Source organism: Aptenodytes forsteri, unplaced genomic scaffold, assembly GCF_000699145.1.
Source record: "Aptenodytes forsteri isolate BGI_AS27 unplaced genomic scaffold, ASM69914v1 Scaffold70, whole genome shotgun sequence".
NCBI lineage: Eukaryota > Metazoa > Chordata > Aves > Sphenisciformes > Spheniscidae > Aptenodytes > Aptenodytes forsteri.
This window is the reverse complement of record NW_008795690.1, coordinates 423,021-445,942: the sequence shown is the minus strand read 5'-3', so window position 1 is coordinate 445,942 and position 22,922 is coordinate 423,021. Positions and strand designations below refer to the sequence as shown.

Genomic DNA, 22,922 nt, shown 5'->3' with positions numbered 1-22,922 from the left:
CCGGCTTCTCGCTGGCAGGGCATGAGAAGCTGAAAAGTCCTTGACTGGTGTAAGCACTACTTAGCAACAACTGAAACATCGGTGTGTTATCACATTATTCTCATGCTAAATCCGAAACACAGCACTGTACCAGCTACTAGGAAGAAAATTAACCCTATTCCAGCCGAAACCAGGACATGTGGTTTCCAATTTATAGTTCAAAACAACCTGCTTGCATTTCAAGGCAAGTCTCAAGGGCTGTGTTCAAAGAATACTATTTTTGAAGTGTGTAGAGGTTTCTTTTTATTAAGAGGCAACTTTCTGAAAGGTGCACTGAGGAAGTTATTGTGGATCTGAAACATCCTCAAACCAGTGAGTGATCCAGTGCAAAAATTTTTTTATATAAATATATTTTCAATATAAACACCTTAATGAGATATTGACCCATGAGTGTCCTTGACTCTTCTGTACATTGTATGCTTCACAAGGCAAGTTGCATTTCTGACAGCAGATCTCTCTGATACACAATCTAAAAATTTGGTTCCTGGACTACCAGTATCCAGCAGGTGTTCTTGACATGGCTCCAGTATCTGGGAATAATGAACAGGGTTTTGGTCCTCCTTCATTGGAAACCTTGGAATGAGTAATTGTTTGTCCATCCCAAAGCGATGTGCACATCTCGTTCTCCAGCGCTTCACTGTAGTTACTAAGGATGTGGGGCAGGGGTAGAGGGCCCATCAGAAGATGCCACTGAGGAATGTATTGGGCAATGTTGTAGAAACTTGGCTTAAGTTTTTAATAGGGTTTTTTGTCAGATATTCTTGCCACTTTTTGTTCCCTCTCTATCTTTCTTCTCTTGTAATTACAGTTTTTACCTGTTTTGTAAGATACAGGCCAAAATACTCAATTGGATTTTTATTTAGAAATTGAACCTTTTTGATCTAGAAGCCTCTTGGTTTCGGGATTGAATAGCTGAGAAATACAAAATGTGGTTTTTTTAGAAATAATTATTATAACTCAAGAAGAGCTGATAAGAATTAAAATTAGAGATTACTTGTTTACATCTTTTGGGAAATAAAGGTCACACTGCTGAGTGTGTATGGAGATGTTGTATTCTAGTGATGAGGAAGATCTGAAAATAAGCAAAAAGTGTGAGGGAAGTCATTACAAATAGTTTCTATCCCTCGTGCTTTAAATGCCTTTATTCCATAAATCCACTTAAGTTAGGAAAACTGTTGACATTAAGCTACTTTATTTGATTCAATTTACATTCATAGCACAGATCTGATTGTAATTGTCAGTGTGCATTAGATAGCAGTGGAAACTGGACCAAAGATGATCATAAGACGCAAGCATCATTGTCAGAGTGGTTCTTATAATTTGTCAGAAAGACTATCCATAACAGGTTTTACTTTAATGGCTTTTTAGGCCGTTTTGAAGTTGTGGCTTTTTAAGCATTCTGCAGTTTTGTTTGGATGTATGCAATACTCCACGAGATCTCAAAAATAGCAAGTATATACTTTTTCTGTTATTTCTAATGATGAAGAACCCATTATTTCTGAAAGCAGAGTTTTCTTCTCTCTCAAGTCAGTATAGTCAAGAATCGGCAGAGCAGTGGGGATAACACTATCTTGTGCCTCAGCAAATTTGCAAGGGTACGGGCAAGTGCACTCATGTCAGATTTACTTGAGTTGATGGCAGCTAATACTTGCTCTTTTTTAAGTTAATGGAAAAAACGGTGAGGTTTTTAAAACTACCTTCAATCTCCACATGTTGTCAATCAGTTAAAGAAGCTGATGTTTTTGGCAAAAAGAAAAAGCACCAAACCCAGGATGTACCTCTATGTTTAAAAAAAAAAAAAAAAAAAAGTTGTTTCAAAAGCAATGCAAAACCCATGCCAGCGCAAAGCTGTATGCATTTAAAAGGTAACATCTGGCACGCAAATACACCAATGGCTGATCTGTATACACCACCAAGGTAGTACGTGCATGGTAAGTAATACATACACCCTCCAGGGAAATACTGCATAAAACATGACAGGAAGCTTTGAAACCCATGAAAGAAGGAGAAGAGAAAGAGGTGCTTAATTTTTGCATCAGTGTTGGTTGCATTAAAAGCTCACGGCAAAGCATCAAGCAGCAACATAAAACTGCCTAAACACACATATCCTTCAATCAAAAAGACCAGGCAAAGTTCAAGATGCGATATTTGCAATGTATGTGGAGTGCCAGATTAAATTATATTCCATCCAACTATTTCAGACTTTATACTTTTGTATCGCACTTTTGGATAAAGATTCTTGCAGTGTGTTGACAGTGAAATCCTGGTGTGAGGAAGCCTAGTGCCAGAATCTGCATTAACTTCAGTGGAACCAGAATTTTAACTACAAAGTACTGGCAGCTTCTCTAATTCTATATATAGACTTTTCAGCTTTGAAAAGCCAGCATTTGCCATTAAAGGGATATGCAATCCTTCACTTATCTAAGACATGTTATACAAGGATGTTGGCTGTCTCTGATAGAACTGTTGCATTTTTTTCCAACTGCATGAACATGCTTCTAATGAGTTGTAGCGTGAAAAAGTAAATTCAAAAAAGTGATGAGAATAGTTTTACTAGCGGAAAACTCATTACCTGGCAAAGTTGTACAATCTTCAGCTCAGTCACATAAACAACCACTTATTTCTTACTCTCAAAAGAAAGTCCATAATGTTGGATGAAACAATCAGGTTCCTTTTTTAGAAAACAGAAACAAAGTTCAGGCAACAGCTGGATTATACGAAGCATGTCTTAATTTATTTACCACTTTTTACTGCTAATCGGGGAGTACTGCAAAAGGTGAATACTATTACTCGGCTGTACAGTTTCATATAAATTGCAACCATGAATATGTGATCAGTTGTCATATGGAAAAATAAACCCCGCTATCCCTGCATCATTGATGATAGAAAGATGTTTACAACCTTCATTATTTCATTTTTAAAGCTCTTTAGAATGTTACTGAAAGGTGTTGTCTAGAGGAGATAGTTTATTCAATCATTTAAGGTGAAGGGTCTATAAAATACACTAAAAGTTGCCTCGAAAAATGTAACTATACGTATATAACAGTATAATATGTTATTGTGCACAATGTTTGTGCATAGTGTCATGTCTTACAGAGTAAACCTTGCCTGCAAGCATGCTAGGGAAGAGCAGATCTGTAAATTTGTTTCCATATGAAATTTCCATTCCGTGAAAAAATGCCTGCATCAGAGAAGATGACAGTTTAGGCGATAAATTTTATTAGCTCAATTTAGTGATAGCTCTGCTGTGCTCTCACCATGTCAGAGTTTCTCCTTAGCTTCTCTGTCATTTGACCTACTCTTTGCCATTACTGGTTTCTGGAGCAATACAAAATTATTATTTCTACCTTGTAAAACCACAGCATTTTTAGCAGAAAAGAGATCTTGTAAACTGGGTCTCCCTACTAAGTCTCTAAATGTAGGCTTTTCTTTTTCCTTGTGTGATTCATTTGTATGTTTTGTTTTGTTTCTCTTTAAATACTGTCATTTTGTGTAATTTTAAAATCTGGTTTGGATTTACAAGCATGTAATGTCTTTAATAGCCTTGAAAGAATTTGAATTGTGTTCTGTGGATTGCTGCTGCAGAAGGACAAAATCACATCTCTATTCTTTGAATAACACCATTATCACTCTGTGTTAATGAAATTATTTCAGTATTACAACAAATGAGGTTTTGAAATTCATTCAGTATTAAAGGGAATTGGATTGTAATTAGAGCATATTTCAAAAAGAATAAAAGGATCCATGATATGTGCTTAGCTCTTAAAGCACCTTATCCTATATTAACTGTGCTTTGGACACATCTGCCCTCATGTGAAGGGGACTTTGACAGTGAAGATGAAAATGTTTTAATGCTTTTAAGGCCAAACAGCTCCTCCAGCAGGACGGCATTGCAAGAGGAGTACTGGTGGAGAGCACAGAGCTGCTTTCCCTTCTCTTCCCTGTCCCTCACACACACAAAAGCAAGCAATGTTGTGTTGTAATGTTCTTTATAGATTGTTGAGGATTCAGCCTAATGTTACCACGTTATCTTCTTGCTGCTGGGGTTGAGTCTGTGTTAATTTTTGTTCTCTGTTTGGGCAGGGGAAGATCATAGAGGTATTTAGGTACCACAATATGAAATTGAATAGTCTTATGTTTTCTCTGTGTCTGCTGTGCTACAGAGAAGAAAACATGAGACCATCCATTTCAGCATGAACCGTGATGCTAGCAGAAAATGCCTGGCTTGACATAATCGGAGAGCTCTGCTGGCTTGTCTGGAGAGGAGGGTGTAGAGCATGGTCAGATGCGATTCAGGCTTCACACATATGTAGCGGTATTTAGTTCAGCTTTCAGCAGAAGGTATCAGTGAGGTGGTTAAAAATGAGAGAGCTGCTGTTGAAATTATTTCGAAGAACAGCTTTGCCCTGTCTGGTGAGCTTCTTCCCCGTGAAGGGTTGGTTGGACTTCACTTTTGTTGAATATGCACGCCATAGACTGAAGGTAGCAGGGTTGAAAATAAGGATCATGGATGTGATTGTGTACCTGAAACGCAGCAAGAAGTGGTTTTCTCAACTCCACTTCGGAGAGTTTGGCCAGCTTCAGCATTTAACTGTTACCATCCCGTTTGTTCTATGGTCAGATGAACTACTTCTTGCCAACAATAATTTGCCTTTCTATGTTGAGTTGTTAAGGAAAGCAATTTGCCATTTGAAGTTACCAAGTTGCACTCGAGCCCCTCTTCTCTGCTGCAGAGTTGCTTAATGGGCTTTGTGGAAGTCGTGTGACGCTCCGCAGGACTGCTGAGCTGTGGATGTGGGTGAATTTGAGTGCTCAGCTGAGCAGAAATGGGCAGAGAGCCTCATCAGGGAGCCGGGGATTTCCACCAACACAGCTGTACTCAAGGAAGACTTGCTTTCCTCCCTGTCTTCTGGTGGTTTTGAATATATTATTAATTACCACCTTTCTTTCTTTGCAGCCTGTTCCAGCACTACTGCTATGCTCGAGGTGGCATGCGCCACACTTCCTACACTTGCATCTGTGGCAGGTAAGTCAATGGTTTATACTGAACTGTTGCAGTCTTTATGGTCAGTTTCCCACTGGATATTTGTAAAATTGTTCCTTTTAGGCACATGATATGTTTGCAAGTGCCACCAGAGTGAGTTTTGAACTGTTTCCTCTGGAAAAGCCAAAGAAAGGTGGCTAGCGCTGTGTCTTAAAGAAATAACTTGGTTACAGATTCTGCTACACTCAAGAGATTCCCCAAGGACTGCTGCTACTGCCAAGATCATGTTTATGCTCACATCTGTGCTGCAATTGGCTTTTTTATTAAATAGTGTTATAGAGAAGGGCTTTAGAGCTATTCTCTGTTGCTCAAAAATACTCTTTGAAATACACCTTAAATATTTCATACCGTTCTCAGAATTCTTTGCCTCAAAGGTTAGGATGCAATTAAAGTAGTCTTTTTGGAGTTTGGAAATTTTTTGCTCTCTCTCTTTCTTGCTGAACAGCTAGTGTTGAAGGTATTGTATTTGGGAAAGTATTATAAAAGTTCTTCGTGCGGTTGTAGAAATGCACATTTTTAATTTGCAGAATTTCAAGACAGTAGTGTAGGATACATGTTGAAGGACAGCTGTGTGCTTTGTGCAGAGATTAATCTTATTTAGTCAGTGGAAATAATCTAATTAGAGATATATGACAGTTATATGAGGCATATATGTTGGTATATATGTTCCACTTGTAGATCTGCTGCTACTTATGTTTGCCCTACACTGAAGTCACGTACACTTATGAAAGTAATTTTTACATTAATGACAATAATGTTATATTGCTTTGGAGGTAATAAGGACAATTAGCATCTTTGCTTCTTTCTGCTGTTCACGCAATTGCTTATTTGTAAATGCAATTTTCCAATTTATATGTAAAATTGCAGTAGGAGCATGAGCAGTTTTATGGCAAATTGTGCATCTAAATTGTCTGAAAAGTTCCCTGTTTTAAGTACCATCGTATAACTTGAGAATTAACATCCCATTGAAATGAGACTCCATCTCTATGGTATTGTCACAGGTAAAATCAAGTTGTCCTGTGTATGGTTTTTCACATCCATACAGACTTCACATTCACTAACAGTAAATCAGAACCTGTGCTGCAGGATCTGGTTTGGGTGCTAGAGAACGTCAATGGCTTTGCTAAACCTATAGAAACATCTACCGTATGCTCGTGTAGTGGGTCCTTGTGACCTTGTGGTGACAGACTAAACTCTCCACAGGACAGAAAAACCCAGGACTTGCGTTACGTGACTCAGGGAACCCAGGAGGAGGAAAGCCCCAAGAGTAGTTCAGAAGTGGGTGATGAGAGGAGCTTCCTGGGTGTCTCGTCCCACCACGCTGGAGGGGCTTAGCAGGGCATGGGAGCGGTGTTTGAGCTGCCTCTGAACCGTTGGAGGATTTAATACATGGAGAAGGGCTGCCCTTGAAATGCAAGATCCTAACAATATCGTGACTCACTGTTGTAGTTGGGAGCTGGCATTGTATCCTACCGCTACAATTAACAGTGCAGACAAACTTGATATTAAAAAAAAAAAATTACATAAGATAGACTACAAAGGCCTTTGTCCATAAATTGCTATATTCTGACTGAGTGATGAAGTAAGAATGAATAATATTAACAGATTTAAGCTAGGTCCTAATAAAACAAATGTAAGTAGATCTATTTGATGAATTCCGTTAACATAATAATGGCAAAAATAATAGGCATTTTTTTATTACCATGAAAATGTCATGCATTGTAAATATTACACTTAACTACATTTATGATTAAAAATAGCTTTTGCAATTAGGATTTTGAATAGTTATGTTTTATTCTATTCATGCTGAGTTTTGTTGTTTTCCTGACACTTAAAACTGTGATATTTGGACAGGATCTTTCCTTTCTAGATTACAGGCCTGATAATAATTTCCATAGAAGGGAATCATGCTTTTAAATAAAAAACAAGTTTGTTATTCAGATTTTAGAGAAGATGCTCACTAAGCTGGAAATCAAGAGTAATCAATACTATATTTCAGTACAGAAATAAATCACTTGGCACACGTTGAGTGCATGCATTTGTTGCTGTCCCTGTCCAGTGTTACACTCTTCAGGAGATGGTAAATGAATATTTGGTGTGACCAAATATGCTTTATGTATTCACTTGCATCTATTCATTCTCCAATCAGTTGAGAATAACAACACACATATATTAGTATTACAGGTTGTCACATAGCAAGGTTAGTCCTGTAGTTAGCGATGCTTTCAAACACTGTCAGCTTGTAAGTGGTTTGAAGCACAGACAGACATCACGTAAGTGCAATTAAATGAGAATGGTAGTATTTGATAAACGTATTTGGGTATATTTAGCACCGATCTACAAAGTGTTGACTTCCGAGTAGTGTTGAAATGCTAATGAATTATTCATTGCAGTGTCTTAGTGTACCAAGTAACTATTTTTACAAAGGGAAAAACAGAGGTTAAGTTACATGCACAGTGTGTCCTGGTGACCCTACGATGGATAGCATCCACTGGTAATGAGGCGCAGAGTTTCCAACTGGAGTTGGGTGGAGGCATCAGTATCTCTGCAACCATCACAGAAGCCATGGTCAGCTGCTACTTGATACTGTGGCATCTTAGCCTTAGGTTCAAATCTTCTTGACAGATGTCTTCAGGCAGACGACAGCTCTCAGCAGATTATACCAGTGATTAAGAATAACATAGCGCATTCCTTCCTCTGTCTGAGATTCACCATAAGTAAAGCTTTTTGGATAAGATTAGGGTACTTATTGAATCTGGTTTTCTTTCTTTCTTTTCAATACAACTTTTTGAGATTTCATCTCTTAGATGAAAAAGTAGAGTGAAGGCTCTTCAGGCAGACGACAGCTCTCAGCAGATTATACCAGTGATTAAGAATAACATAGCGCATTCCTTCCTCTGTCTGAGATTCACCATAAGTAAAGCTTTTTGGATAAGATTAGGGTACTTATTGAATCTGGTTTTCTTTCTTTCTTTTCAATACAACTTTTTGAGATTTCATCTCTTAGATGAAAAAGTAGAGTGAAGGCTGTTAGTGCTTCCTTCTGGATTGATTATATTATTTCAATCATAATGGAAATAGTGCTGTTTTAGAGTTAATGGTCTGTTGGTTTTTCTTTAGATGTTCTTAATGTAGAGCTAATAGCTGCACTTCTTGTAATGCTTGATGCTCAGCTTAGTCCTGTTCTTAAAATATTGCTGACATTCCTCCTCTTTCTTTCTTCTAATCATTTGTTTTCAGGGTGTTTTCTGATCTAAAATGTATTTTGGGGGCTTTTTTTCCTTTCCTGCTTCCTTCTGGATTGATTATATTATTTCAATCATAATGGAAATAGTTTGCTGTTTTAGTTAATGGTCTGTTGGTTTTTCTTTAGATGTTCTTAATGTAGAGCTAATAGCTGCACTTCTTGTAATGCTTGATGCTCAGCTTAGTCCTGTTCTTAAAATATTGCTGACATTCCTCCTCTTTCTTTCTTCTAATCATTTGTTTTCAGGGTGTTTTCTGATCTAAAATGTATTTTGGGGGCTTTTTTTCCTTTCCTAGTAATCTGAATCTCTTCCTACTGTTTGCATTCTCAGTGGTGTTAATTTGCAGCTTTTCTGCTGCTTCACGCAATTCTTTCTGTAACAAACACGTCTTTGGCACCAGTTAGAGGCAAATTATTAAAGGACTAAAAATAGATACACAGAAATCTCTTGGAGAGTTTTTCAGGTTGGCTGCCTGAAGGCAGACATCGGCATCCCCACATGTGCTGGTTTTCAGAGGCGCAGACCTCCAGGAAGGCAGTGGAGCTACCAGTGATCCGCACCTCCCCACAGTGCTTCATTTTAAACCCTGACTTTGGTGCCCTAATGCCAGACCTTTCAACTGTTCCTCCTTGGGAGAAAAGAAATAGCTTCTACAGGAAGGCTCATCTGCTTTGCCAGTGGCTGGGGGTTTTGTTTAAATTGTTTTGAAGCCACCTTGAAAGTCTAACTGAACCATTATCAACAATTTCTGGCTAGCTGTAGCATTTACCTTGTGGGTATACATCACTTCTGTAGCATTGCTCCTAAAGCATCTTTCCTGCCTTCATCTCAGGATGGTGGTAAAGACGCTTCCTGTGAGGAAGATTGGACTTGCACCTCTTGGCAGGAACAGGCTGGAGGTGTGTCCACATCAGTGTTTTAATTTGGGTCAGTGGTGCATTTCTGAAGCAAGATCTCCCACTCGTCCCCAGCTGCGAGGCTTTGCTCAGAGCCAGGGGCCAGTCCTGGAGTGCACGTGCTGGATTTCTTTTGGGTGAAAAAGAGCTGGGAGAGCTTTCAGGAGCAGGTCTGCTGTGCCTGGGTTGCTAATGGGTGTTCAGCCCAGGGGACCTGCCCAGAGCCAGTCCCAAGTGAGCAGACCTCCTCACCCCAATCACTTCAAACAGACAGAAAACCTGAAATGCATATGGTGTGCATATTTGGTCTTCAGCACCAACTGTGCTCTCTGTGGTACGATCCCATTTACGCGACAGAACCAAGATGTGCGTGACAGATAAGGAGTCTTAAATGCCAAGAAAGATTGTGTGCTGCTTAACGCTTCACTAACGGTGCTGAAAAACAGATTTTTCATGCATTTTCCATAACAGTTGGTGCCGAACCTTACAGAAATATTTTGTAAACTAAAACCTTTACATTAAAATGTGTAAAAGAAATCCCCCATCTTTGTATTTGCAATGTCTATTGTTGAAAGCATTTGTGCAGTGCTCATATTTGAATATATGACTTGTTTATGCAGCTGGTATGGTATATGACACCAAGGGTGCCAGCATATGATGATAAGTAAACAAGCTATCTGCAAATACATTAGCATGGAGTCATGCCCTTAAGCTTCATGATAATTTTTTAAAAGTTGATCATAAATATATGCGTGTGCTATTTGCTTCTCCTGCTTTATCCCCATTTTTAGAGGAAGATAAGGAATAGTATCTGCAGCTAAAATCCTGACAAACTGCTGTGGAGCACGTGTGTGTGAGTGTGTGTTTGCATGCCAGGTGTTGGGCTTTTTAATTATTTTTGTGTTTTTCCTTAAACACCAAGCGTGTGGGTTCACAAAATGTCGTGCATAACACCAAGGTCATTCCAGTTGCTTCCAAGTGCTGCCCCCCCAAAATTGTAGCCCTCCACCTGGGAAACAGTTCTTCAGGCAGGAGATGATGCTGCCTCCTCTCGTCAGGCTGATTGTCCAGTGCAGAGGTAGGAGCTGTCTCCGCTGCTGTCACCTGCACATGAAGGGTGACGGTTGAGGCTGGAAACACATCGTACGCGTTACCTGGCACAGAAGACCCTTTTCTTTTGATTGCAGTCCATTGCCCTATTATAGATCTTTTTTTCAGACAGAGCAAACTCAGTTTGAAAGTGTCCTGGCGTGGAAAACTGGAATTGTAGCCAGAAGGAACTATTCCACCAGTGCCCAGGAGACAAGACATCTCAAAAGGAAGCTCACGTCTGTCTTCATCTTGTGTGCAAGCTTTATGCGGCCGTTTTTAGTTACCTGCACAACAGCATAGGTTCCCAAGTCAGGCATCCAGGAAGTAAAAAGCAGCCAGCTGGTAGCCGGTTGTAAAACTGTGCTTAAGCCATTGGACCAGCATCACAAAACAAATCTTTTGCAGCCTTAATTCTGTGGGGTATTTAAACTTTTAACAACTTTAATTTTTCCCTTTGGAGTGTGTGTGTACAATTTTAAGAAATACACTTTGTATCAGAAAATCATTCCCATGATTCTGAAACATTGTCCTTCACTGCCTTGTTACATAGTGATTCTTATATGCTAAAAAATACTTAACAATAAAAACTTACTGCTTTCAAAATATTAACATGATCCAGCCCTTTAGATTGAGAGCCTTCAGAAACTTAAGGCGGCATCTACTTTCTCCTCCATAATCATTGCTTATGGAGTTGTTATATCTGAATGACCAATGATCTATTAAATATCTAATTGATCACAAGTGCTTAATGTATCTTGAAGGTAATCTCTTTTTGGATACAGTGCACGTTTACTGTTTTTGTAATTGCACATATCAGAAGTCTAATATGAAAAGTATGTCAGATGGCACATTTACTCCAGATACAACAAAAGATTCATTGAAATTGAGCCTCAGATTCCTTTCACCTAAGATATGAAGCTGTTCCACCATCACAACTTTAAAGACTCAAATTTGAGCAGGATGACCAAAACAGCTTCAATGAAAAGTGAGATACAGACTGGCAAGTCAGCTGGAGGGGTCAGAAAGATGCTGCAGTAACCCTGTCCCGACACGTGTATTTTTGGATATGATACAATTCTTCTAGCTTTTTGAAGAGAAAAAGAGAGAGAGCGTCTATCTGAGGAGAATAGTAAAAGAAAAATAGGTAGAGCTTGAGATCTTTACCAGTCTTTTAACTGATGTTTGATAGACCTGGGGGAATATCAGTACACAAGAGAGGACGCCAAGGCCAAATATAGGTCACTGAATGGATCGTGGAGCTTCAGAAGCGCAGAACAAGGGTCTGTCCTTCTCTGGAGATGTTTTATTCCTGTGAATCAGCAGTTTAGTCTGAAAGGTTTCCAGGAATAAAAATCTTTCCTTTGTAATGTGATTTTTAATAAGAGGTAAGAATAGAGTGACAGTTCTCGTGCCTGTTATTGCTGCTGACATTGCATGCTGTGAATGCTTCCCGAGCAGCATGCAGTGTATCCACTCCAGCAGAGATCATGCGTAGCCATGCCAGAGGTGAACTGGAGCTGTTTACTTGGACAGCTGAATTTTTCCAGTCCCAGTGACTCCTAGAGCATTTCAAACATGTTGGATTTTGCTTCAGTGGAAGTTAGAAAACTAACTATGCCTCAGAATGTTTTAACCTCAAATAGGGAAACATCACTTAGCAATTAAAAAAAATCCAGAAGGTAATAAATGGGTACAGGTTGAAAAATTACTCTTGAATAATTGCTTCCTTAACACTGTCATGGACGTGGGAAATATTTATATGAACTATGCCAAGTTCCTTCTGCAGAAAGGTCATATCTTGCAGCCAGAATAGCAAAATGCCTGTTCCATACCCATTTCTGCTGAGCGAGCTGCAGGATATGCTACTACAGCCCATGCCCAGGCCTATGGCAGTTCTCACAGACTGCAAAATTTCGTGCTTAATATATGAATACACTGATGTTTACAATGTCACATGTTTACAGTGTTCCTTTTCATGTTTTGTGTGTTAATGTTTCATCTTCCATTAATTGTGCTGAATTTTCTTTTTGCCTATCAGTGGGGAGAACTCGTCTGTTTTGCACTACGGCCATGCTGGAGCCCCAAATGATAAGACTATTGAAGACGGAGACTTGTGGTAAGTAAAGGGTTAGAGTTTGTTTGATATTTTTGTTACACTACTGCTGTTTCCATACATGCATTGTATGTACTCTTGGACTTAATTAGTAAAATGATGGCTGCATAATGATGAAAGTCTAAATCTTTAAAATAGCATGTAATTTTGCATGCCAGAGTAGTCTGGTTTCTTCCAAAGGTTCTGCATCTCCAGTTGAAAGGGAAAAGAGAGATTGTTTTCAAACACTTCTGTGCCAAAGGCACTTAGAATTTAGGTTAAGAAATGGCTGTATTCTAAGTACAGGGGCAGCTGCAAAAATTGGCATCTGAGTTTGCTCTTGAACCTCAGATCCAAACCTCAGCTCTGATAGTGGGGTGGAGGGTTGAGAGAGTGTTGGCTACTTTTAAAGAATTGCATCAAATTGCAATATGGATTAGATCTTCCAAATGCTTATGTGCACCCAGACACCCCGGCCTGAAAGTGGGCTTTTGAATGTGTGAGGAGATCAAACTCGTCTCAGTTCAGGTTAGGCGGGGGTGCTTCTAGTTCTGTATTGTGCCAAAAATTTCTAAAAATATTTTGCTTAGAGTTTAACCTTGCCATAGTACAGTTGCAAATACCATAAATTTTTCTCTACTTGCATTACATGTCCACATGCTTTGCAGTATCACTGCAGGTAAAAGCAGGGTAAATGAAAGCACCAAACAGATTGCTATAAATTGAAAGACGAACCTAATTGTGTGGTGCGTAACGTAGCAGAATATAGCTTTTGTACTTCACCTCCTAAGACTTTGGTCAAAAAGCCTGCATTTATAAAAGTGCAGAACTAGTTTTGGAGGAGTTAATCACTGACATTCAGTGGAGGATATGTATTAGATTACTTTTGTAGCACCTGCAAAAAGGGTGCAGGTATGTATTTTCACAGTTGAATGTAAAGGTGTGGAAGAAAGCAAATTAGTATTATCATAGATAAACTCAAAAGCTATTATGGAAAACAAATTGAATCTCAGAAGTAAAAAAATATGCCTTGTTGGCTAATGTTCTGGGCACATCTGCAGGTGATGCGGAATGAACTTACTGAATTGCACATAGGTAATTTCTTTTTAATACTGCAAAAACTTTTTTAAAAGCTTCTTGTACAATAGTTTATGTATTATCTTTATTTGTGGTGAATAGCTTACTAAACCCATCAAATACTAACATTAATTTATTGCAGGACAATAGCTGTGACTTACGATCACGTTGTGTTTGAATAGATAATATGCTGTAAGGTTTTTTTGATCAGGCAGGACACACCAACATGATACTGTATTGGCTGTTTCATTCAGTTAAATTTAAAAAAAAAAAAGTGTGTGGTCTACAGGAAATCTCAGCATATGTTACTGAGAGAAGAGATGCCACAATGCATTATGATGTCCTGTTTTTAAAATTAAGGCCTTTAAATGGTGAGAGGAATAGTATTACTGAGAGACTTCAGGGTGAGGGGTATATATAGGACCCTTTTACTTACAGTCTCTGAGGACAGTTTAGTGGATGGCTGAAGTCCTTCCTAAAACCCGAAAGCACATACCAAGACTGTCCACAAACCGAGATTTCCTGCTGTATTGGCAAAATCTTTAAAAAATGTTTGCGTTTTATTAGCCTCAGATATCTGAATGTCAGAAAAGCATGATCTGCCAAGTACATTGATCACTTAAGCATTACAAAACTACTGTACTGCAACCCCACTTTGTAACAAAGTAACATGTAACTTTGTAACATCTCAACAAAGAGAACAAGGTTTAACCTAGTTTGAAATACCCTCTTGCTGAAACGGTCCAGTTTCATCTGTCCTGATGAGATGAAGTTTGTCGGGTGTAGATTGGCTTTAGCAAATAAGTGCTCCATGTGCACGAGCACCCACCCGGGCTTCAGTCTCTGCCCTTGCCTCTCCCACTGGCTGATACTCACGTAGCAGTCAAACTTTGGTCCACATGATTTTCTTAGTATTTTTCTTAAGTGAGAGTAAAGAAATTATAAGAAAATGTAATTTCATTTGTGTAAAGATGATTTAAAAATACACTCATTTTCCACAGTTAAAGATAGTGTTTTGCAAAAAATCTTGAGCTAGCGTACTTTAGCAGCATACAAATTATGACAAGGGTGGTTTTACTGTATGCTTTTACAAATTTCTAAAGTGGGTGTAGGTGCGCACGTATGTGCATACAGAACAGGTTATTAAAATGACAATATGCTGATTTGTATGTATATGTTAGCATTTGTATATTTGGCTCTCAATTAAGCTTTTTAATAGCTACTGGGAGAGCTCTGTTGGATAATCTTAGGAAGCCCTGGGCATAGGGAAAAAATGGCTTTACTGATGGTGAAAAAGAGGTAGGAGTGTTTTAAGGGTTATTTCTGCTTTCTGCCAGTATTTTGGTATAAATCTAATTTAACCATTCCTATACTTGTATGTAACAGAATCGGAAGATTGGGTACTTGCTATGATTTTTATTAAATTATTCAGTAGAATTTCATGTCTTTTTCTAAACATTATTTAGTGGATATAAATAACATTCATGAGTTTTGCAGAAATGTGCTGCTCAGGTTTTTTTATGTACGAAGCAGTGCAGTAAGTGTCAGTAAATAAGTCAACAAAGCACCTGAATATTAGAAAAAATACATTTGGAAAACTAATGCTTTGCTTCTTTGAAGCACTCAAGTGCATGCATTGTTTGCTCTTTTAAAAATATAAGTTACAAGGATTTGGTGGTGTCAACAGGAGATCATAGGCAAAAATACTTGTGCAATTGCATTTTTAATTTTTTTAAAGACTGTTATTCTGACTTCTTCAAAAAACTGTGGCAGGTTTAGAACAGCCTGGTTTTATGATGTTCATTTTTGAAAATTAATCTACATCAAATGGGTTTATTGCTTCTGTAAGAAACTGGTATGGAATTACATCTCTGATATTGCATCATAATCCACATTTTTACAGGTACAGCTTCTGTGCCAAAAGATCTCAGTGGAAGACAAGGACTATAAAGAGAATTTCTGACACTTCTTGTTAATATGGACTGTCTTGCTATAAGCAGGGCTGTCATTTTCAGTCTATTAAATATTAAAAACAAAATAGCTAACTAACACAAAGCATTATGATTGACATAGAAATATTTTTAGGGAAGTTTAGGTATTCAATAGATACATGCACTTAACTGATATTGGTATTAAAAGTAAATATTGCAGTAACAGCAAGTCAGTGTTTTATATAAATAATTGATGCACTATAACATCTATGTGGTGAACATTTAAATTGTATGATCAATATGGTCTAAACCAAACACCTTTCCTAAGCAAGCGTCTGTTGTCCTCATGTTCAAAAAGGTCATGCAGATAAATGGGTAGGCTGACCACCCTTGTAAATCGCAATTCTAGGCACTCGACCCTTTCACTCAATACTACCTTTTAATAAAGTCTTCTACTCAGAATGTTGCAAATCACAGCCTGCAGTGACGATGTACGGCCAGGATGTACAAATACTGATTTTCTTCTGTCGTCTTAAACCTGTGACAGGTTGGATTGAAACTGAGCCCTAGACTGAGGTTTACTGCATTGTCTCAAGGTATTGCATTACTCATTGTGTGCCAAGATGCCTGCTGTTTCTGTAGTGAGGCTGTAACTTTGTTTTGTAATATGGAAAATGGAGTCATAAGCAAAAGTGCTTGTTGTAGTTTGCAATCTCCTGCCCTGTTGTACACAAGAGGCCTCCATCAAGGCCAGAGCCAGAAAGTAACCAAACCAAATTTGCCAGGGGTTTTTGAGCCACCCTCCCAACCCCCCCCCCAGTCCAGTTTGGATAACCAAAGGTCTTTCAGAGTTTGGTGGGGAGTAGAATGAAATTAAAAGTTGCTACTCAAGAAGAAAAAAAAACCCAAATAAATTCAAGGGTCAGAGATCCGACTCCCTGCAATGCATAAATCAAGAGCAAGTGAGCACCTGGGGCTCCTGTCCATCAAATGGCATTACTCATTCTTCCTGGGCAAGTGTCTCATGATCTATCCTTTTGCAGCTATTTTGCTTTTGTTTGCACTGGGGAAGGAGTTGGTTCAGTGGTTAGAGAACCCTCGTGGGAGACAGAAACCTCTGGTTTCAGCTCTCCTCAAATTGATCTCTGACTTTGGCTGGAAGTTATGACTTGACCCCGGGAAATAGCATCTGTGAAAAGCTCAGTCAAAGCCAGTGTGTTTCTGCAAAAAGAGTTGTCTCAACAAATCGGCATCTGCCTTCTGAAAAATGAAAGCATCTGCTTTCTTAAAAATGAAGGAAGCAAATCGCCTTGGCTCCTCCCTTCTGTCTTCTGCCCCTGACCTACCAGTGCTGCAGCGTGGAGCCACACCATGGCTGTAGGGGAAGGAGAAAACTGGCCATCAAAATAGATAGGGTGCAGCAGAGGAAGCCTGTGGCAAGGCAAATGTCTCTTCTCACCTTTGTGGTTCAGTGGTTTGTTGTAGGAACCATCAGAGGTGCTGAATCTGAAGTGTATACTTTACATTTTGATTTTGAGAAGGTATTCAGGAAAATGATAGTTTATTGCATTCAATTTGCTGCCTAGCAGTTCGTGCAGCCTGCCTTTGTGGGTTCCTGGCATTGCCGCGTGCCGAAGGCACATCAGGAGTTGATTGTTTTATTGCAATTGATCAGGAGGGCTCCTGCAATGTTTGACAAATAGAAAATGTTTCTATGATCTTAAAATAAAGATTGATTCTTCATGATGGGGCTCACGCTTAAATAATAGAAATCTGAGAAAATAAGCCTGACCCCAGATGTCACTGAAATAGATACAGCTATTACCTGAGATTGTTTTCTGCAGGTGTCACAAGTTGCAGGTCTTGGTCTTTTTATGGCATCTGACAAATGTGTCTCAGTGAAAGTTCAGCACTTAGTGAGCAACTTTTATTGGCAAGTTCACCGACCTTCAAGCACTTGATGACATTTTGGGGGGTTAGTTGGTCCATTCTGGCTTTGCAAAATACTGAAAATAATTGTCTATTCTGCTGAAGCACTCAGCATTTTTAACATTTTGAAATATCCTCCTAAGTCGCAATGTTAATGAAGGTCTGCCAGATGCATGGCACAGTCTCCTTTCCCCACACGTGGGCAGGTCCCTGCTCTGAGCGCCCTTGCCAGCAGAGCCCCAAGGCTGTGCTGTGTCTGCGGAAGACGGGCGCTTTGGTACATCCACCTGTGGGTCCGGGGCCCGATGCAGCACGGGCAATTAACGGGGGATACTAGTCCTCCCTGGAGTGAGGCCCAGAGTGTAATTTATTAAGAGGGATTGGGTGAAAGCATAAATAAAGGGAGTACAGCATCAACTGCTTGTGAAGTGCAGCAGACCTTAGAGAGAGAGACCGTTAACCTTGTATTCACAGTGGGCCTATCTGTTATTTATAAAATAAAACTAACTTCAGAAGTTCAAATGGAAGCAGGTTGGATCATCAGATGGTGTCTTTCATTTTATTTGACTGTTTCTTTTAACACTCTCAGATTTAAGCTTACTGATTTCAGTGAAAGCATTGGGAAGAGTACAGTACCCTTGGTGAAGCAGGTTGCTACCTGCTACAAAAGCTCACTGCTGTTTCCACGACCTGCTGGTGATGGCAATAAAAGGAGTTTTATCTGCAAATATTTTTATTGCATTCAAGTACCAGAATTTAAGCACTAGCGAAGTTTTGTTAGTGTCAAAAAATCAAACACATCCTGTCATAAAAGTACAATCTTAGCATAATGCATCTATGTTAAATGTTTTGAATATGTCTTGGCTATATTAACAGGTATTGTTATTTGCTTAGCCAAATAATAGAGTTGGGGATATGGAAAGCAATCTAGTGTTGCAAAAAGACAGACTGATTTAACTCTGAGGAATATTTTTGTTCCTATTTCTTTCCTCAATACCCTAATGCAAATTTGAGGCATCAAAATAATACTGACACCAGGGGGCACTAAAATAAGTGCTCTCTGGAAGGAGACGATGACTGTCACGTGTTTTGATATTGGTAACGTGTTGTACTTGCCAGAGCAAAGGCACAGCATCCTTCCAGGACCACTGCCTTTATGTGTATAATGTGCATGCCACTCAAGTTGTGTTAAACTTGGGTTTGTTTCCTTCCATTTGGCACTTTGTATGTATCTTTTAATAATTTTTTTATTATTATAACTTCTGGTGCTGTCAAAGGAACCTATTTAACTTCTAGTGCTCCTCCTGTTGTCATTTCAGAAGCTTTGTTCATCATAGGGAATTTTTCTTGACTGCAAGTACAGGTAGTTGCAAAAGGTTGTTCTGGATGAAACAGAGAGGGAAGATGCTAAGTTTTCAGGGCTTTTTATTTTTTAATTACTCAAAAGAGATGTAGGACGGTTTTCAGACTTCCCAGAGTTGTTGGTCAATCCAAGGTGTGTGAAGAATATTGCAAAAGAAAATTGCTTATTGCAAGAACTGGTCAGATTCAGTTGTTCACGGTTATTCATGAAGGCTAAGCCTTCTATTAGGTAAAATAGAAGTTACTTTGCTAATTTTAGTTCTTTGATCTAAAAGCATAATATATGATTTTCTACAATCAAAAGATTTGTCATTTTCTGTATAAGCTATGTGCATTTATCTTTTATATATACACACAGTATGCATATGCAGTATACTTATTACATTGAAACTATATCAGCATATTTATCTTAATATTATACAGTATTATTTGTAGAAAATGCACTATTCCCTTTTTTGCAGGAATGAGTAAGTGTATAATATAAAAGGACTTTCTATGAGTACTGAGCAACTATCAATTTATTTCAGGAAAATATTGAGAAGACTTTCAATTAGTCAACTGAAAGACTTAGGTGAGCTTGAAAAACGTATACTACAAAAGATGATAGAAGTTTGCTGTGACTCTTTTCCAAACTCTTTTTTTGGAATTTACACTGTGTTTTATCAAGTTTTATGATACTAATGCCAACCTATAAACCAAAATTCATTTGTCCAGGTGGGGGCAATGTTGCATTAAAAAGCAGGAGCTGACCAATCTTTTTGCATCAGATAATAGAAGTCCTCCCTTTTCCACCCCAAGTACTTCATTGTCTGCTATTAAAACAATTTATCCTACGGAACAAAATATTGTATTTATTACTTCTTGAAAGCACTGCTTTTAAGATCCCAGGATATTAATGTGTCAGATGTAAATGCTGAACTATTTTATGTGGGTGAGACTAGTATTTTCATTTGGCCTCGTGCATTTTTTATGCATTTTGAAGTTTGGTGCTGTAATAATATGCAGAAACTATGGTTAGCTTTAACCTTTCAGTCTGCAGTTTTGAAACAACTTGTTGTTAGTTATGGTTTTGTTTCTAATAATAATACAAAGCACAATGCTACTACTTACTGGTTGATTGCAAAATGAACTGGATATCCATTTCTGAAATAATTCCTTTGGCTTGATTCCTCTGGTTTGATTAATATTTACTATTTTCATCAAGTGTAGGTATTTTTTCCTTGTGTTGTACCTATAGACTATATTAATTTTATGCTAATCTAGAAAAATTGAATTTGATTAAAAATATATTTGCTAGAATTAACAATAATTTTGCTCTAATTGAATGTGTTCTGTTAGTACTAGTTAATTCAGGCTAAGAGATTGCCTACTGTTAGAAATTTATAAGCCTTTTAGCCAAGCAGAGGTCGCTAAGTATTAATAGCGTGTTTGCTGTAACAAATTTTAGCTTTCCTTTAAGTGCTGTGTTATGGTCTGCCTTTTAATTTTATGCTCGCCATACATTATAGTGTAAATGAAATGTCTTTTTAATTGTCATTTGTAAATGAGTTTTATCTGTCATAGTTTTAGATTAGCATTCCCAGTGTAGTCTGAAAAAACCTGAGAGCATGAAGTTGCTTTAGCTGCTGTTGGACTGATTTGACTAGGGTGTTCATCTCTAACTAAAACAAGCAGGGTAAAACCTAGTATTTTTTTAATTGCTGTTGATTTAATATTGATCATTTACAAATGCCGTTTAGTGTAATTCACTTTTTATGGTGGTCTTTGTAAATACAGATACACATAAAGTATGTTAGTACTCCTCTTGACGGATGTTGCTTAATCTTGGATGGATTTCAGTAGCAAAGTCTCCTTGCTCTTGGTGTGGGGAATTCAATTGTATAGGTCAAAATACAATTTTAAACCACTGTATGGCTCAGAGGGAAGGTACAGGTAAGTCTCCAACGCACCCTTTGTGTATCCCCCCGAACGAGATGTAATTCCCGGTCCCTGTGTTCGGCACAGCATTGGGTCTTCTCTTGTGTCTCTTCAGAGAACCACTTGTTACCCCATGGTGGAGGCACAGTCTTGCAGGGCCGGGGCCTCAGGAGGAGTCCTCCTAGTGTAATACTGCTCCACACCTAGGGTGAACCAATTTAGGTCTTTAAGGCAAGAATATTTCTGAATTCAGTTGTACATTGCAGTACTATACTTTCATCTCGAGGTGCTGCCATCAAGAGTAGGTATTTTTTCCGAATAGGAAAAAAATATTCTTACTGGCAAAATAGCATGCTTGGCTAGGGCATGGGCAGCCTCCTTTTCTGAAATACTAGCTGCTGTCTTCATTACTGCACACTTGGCTTGAACATTTGGACCTGTCCATGGAAAGGCTAGCAACTGTCTTGTCTTTTCTGCATTCATTTGTCATTTTCTGTAGAGTACTCTGAAACCCCTGTATGGTGGATTCCATTTGAGAACTGATAATTTGGAGGTTGCTAGAACAACCCCAAGAACAACTATAGGATGTCTAAAAAACTAAACAAACCTGTACCATTGGACACTGGCCCGGTTTTCATCATGGAAAAAAATTGGAAGCATTAACTTTTTACTTACATGGACACATGTGCGTGTAAGTGCACACATACACACATAAGAAAACTTGACAGTATTTACAGTAAAAATCAGTAAGTAAAGGTCTGACACTTCACCTACTCCTGTGATCTCTGGTGGCTGGTTGTCCAGGCTGGGGAACACAGGTCAGAGTCTCCAAAAACAGCTGCTGAAAACTAAGGCTCTTAAGTCCAAATGTTAGCACCTAAGAATGGCGGCCCGCACTAGAAGTATCAAACTTCTAGAATTCACCTTTAGTAGGTACCTTCCACTTCTCAGTAGACATCTAGAAACAGACTGTTTTAGATAACTGCAGGATTTTAGTAACTTGAAAATGTAGTTGTGGTGTTGTTACCCTGTGCTGGTATCTCACATTCTGGTGAGAAGCTAATGAGGTTTGCTCTCCTCGGTTTGATTGGGAAGTACTCAGCTGCCAATACAGGTTTCTCCTTGCATGCTCCCTTCTCTTCCCTGCAGCTCCGACATCCTTGCTCCTTGTTTGAGCAAGTCAGCTGGAGCAGTGAATGCCCCAGATACCGCCTTTCCAATGGGGAGGCTCCTAATGGATGGAAACTGGCCAAGACTTTGGGTTTGCTGCCATCTCTGTTAGGTTGACTTTTCAGCAAAGAATTGTCTGTGCTAAAGAGAGTACTGTTGCTTATTAAATATGCCAATTAAAAATGGATAATAATTAGGATAATAAAGCCAGAGAAAATCACCCATTCAGCAAAAAGACAAGTCAAACAGGTAATCCTTTTGTCAGAACTTCACCTGAAACTTTCCCTGATCTCTGGCGTATTGCCTGCGTGGGTCTAGCAGAGGTGTTAAGTAGGCAGTACTGACACTTTACCTTCTGCATCTTGTGAAGCCTTCATTGCTGCCGCCTCCTTCTCCTAACCCAGCAATACTAGCTTGGTGTTCCCAGTTCTTTATTTGTATGCAGCACTTCTGTATCAGAGACATCCCTCTGCTTAGCAGAAACACTGGGAGATGGCACTCAGGGGCGAATTTAGCTGTGAACAAGCTAATCAAAAGTTTTTTGGCTCTTTGCTCTGGCAAATGTAACGTTTTTAATAAGGCATTAATGCGAACTGCATGGGGGTGGAAGACGGGTGATACTTGATCATGGAAATTGGTTTATTTAATGCAGAAGCTTAAGGCTGTTGTCTTAGACTTCTTCAAGAGATAATACTGTAAGCAAGGGACTCCTTCTTAACCTGTGTGTGAAAATAGCACATAAAATCTTACTAGAATACGTGGGTGTTTACTGAACCAATGTTTACATGCAGCTCATTCAGTGAATTCAGTGAGATTGAGGTTTCATATCCTGTGAGATAAATGGATCTGAAGTTCTGCTTGGCTCAAATTATTGTGAGAGAAGATAATCCCACACACCTGTTGGTTGAGGAAACCATTTTTTCTCGGCAGTAGGGATGGAGCAGCAGACCAGAGGCACACCTTCCCTGGGACTGCAGGGCAGAGTGGGGCACACCCACCTACTGCTGCTCATCTCTGCATCATGCTGCTGCCCTGCTTCTGGGAGCTAGTGTCTCTGCGTCTGTTGCACTGAGAAGAAACCCTGGGCAGTGCAGGGCACAAACACTTGGAGAAGGGGTTTTTTTT

General features: G+C 38.9%; 1 protein-coding gene across 1 annotated transcript in view; it reads left to right on the top strand.

Annotated features, from left to right (window-relative positions):
- PEPD (peptidase D) overlaps positions 1-22,922 on the top strand; it is a 143,809-nt gene that overhangs the window by 73,328 nt on the left and 47,559 nt on the right. The window contains exons 11-12 of the mRNA XM_009282865.1: positions 4,997-5,065; positions 12,358-12,435. Coding sequence (XP_009281140.1) covers positions 4,997-5,065; positions 12,358-12,435 — 147 coding nt within the window. The remainder of the gene's footprint in view (positions 1-4,996; positions 5,066-12,357; positions 12,436-22,922) is intronic.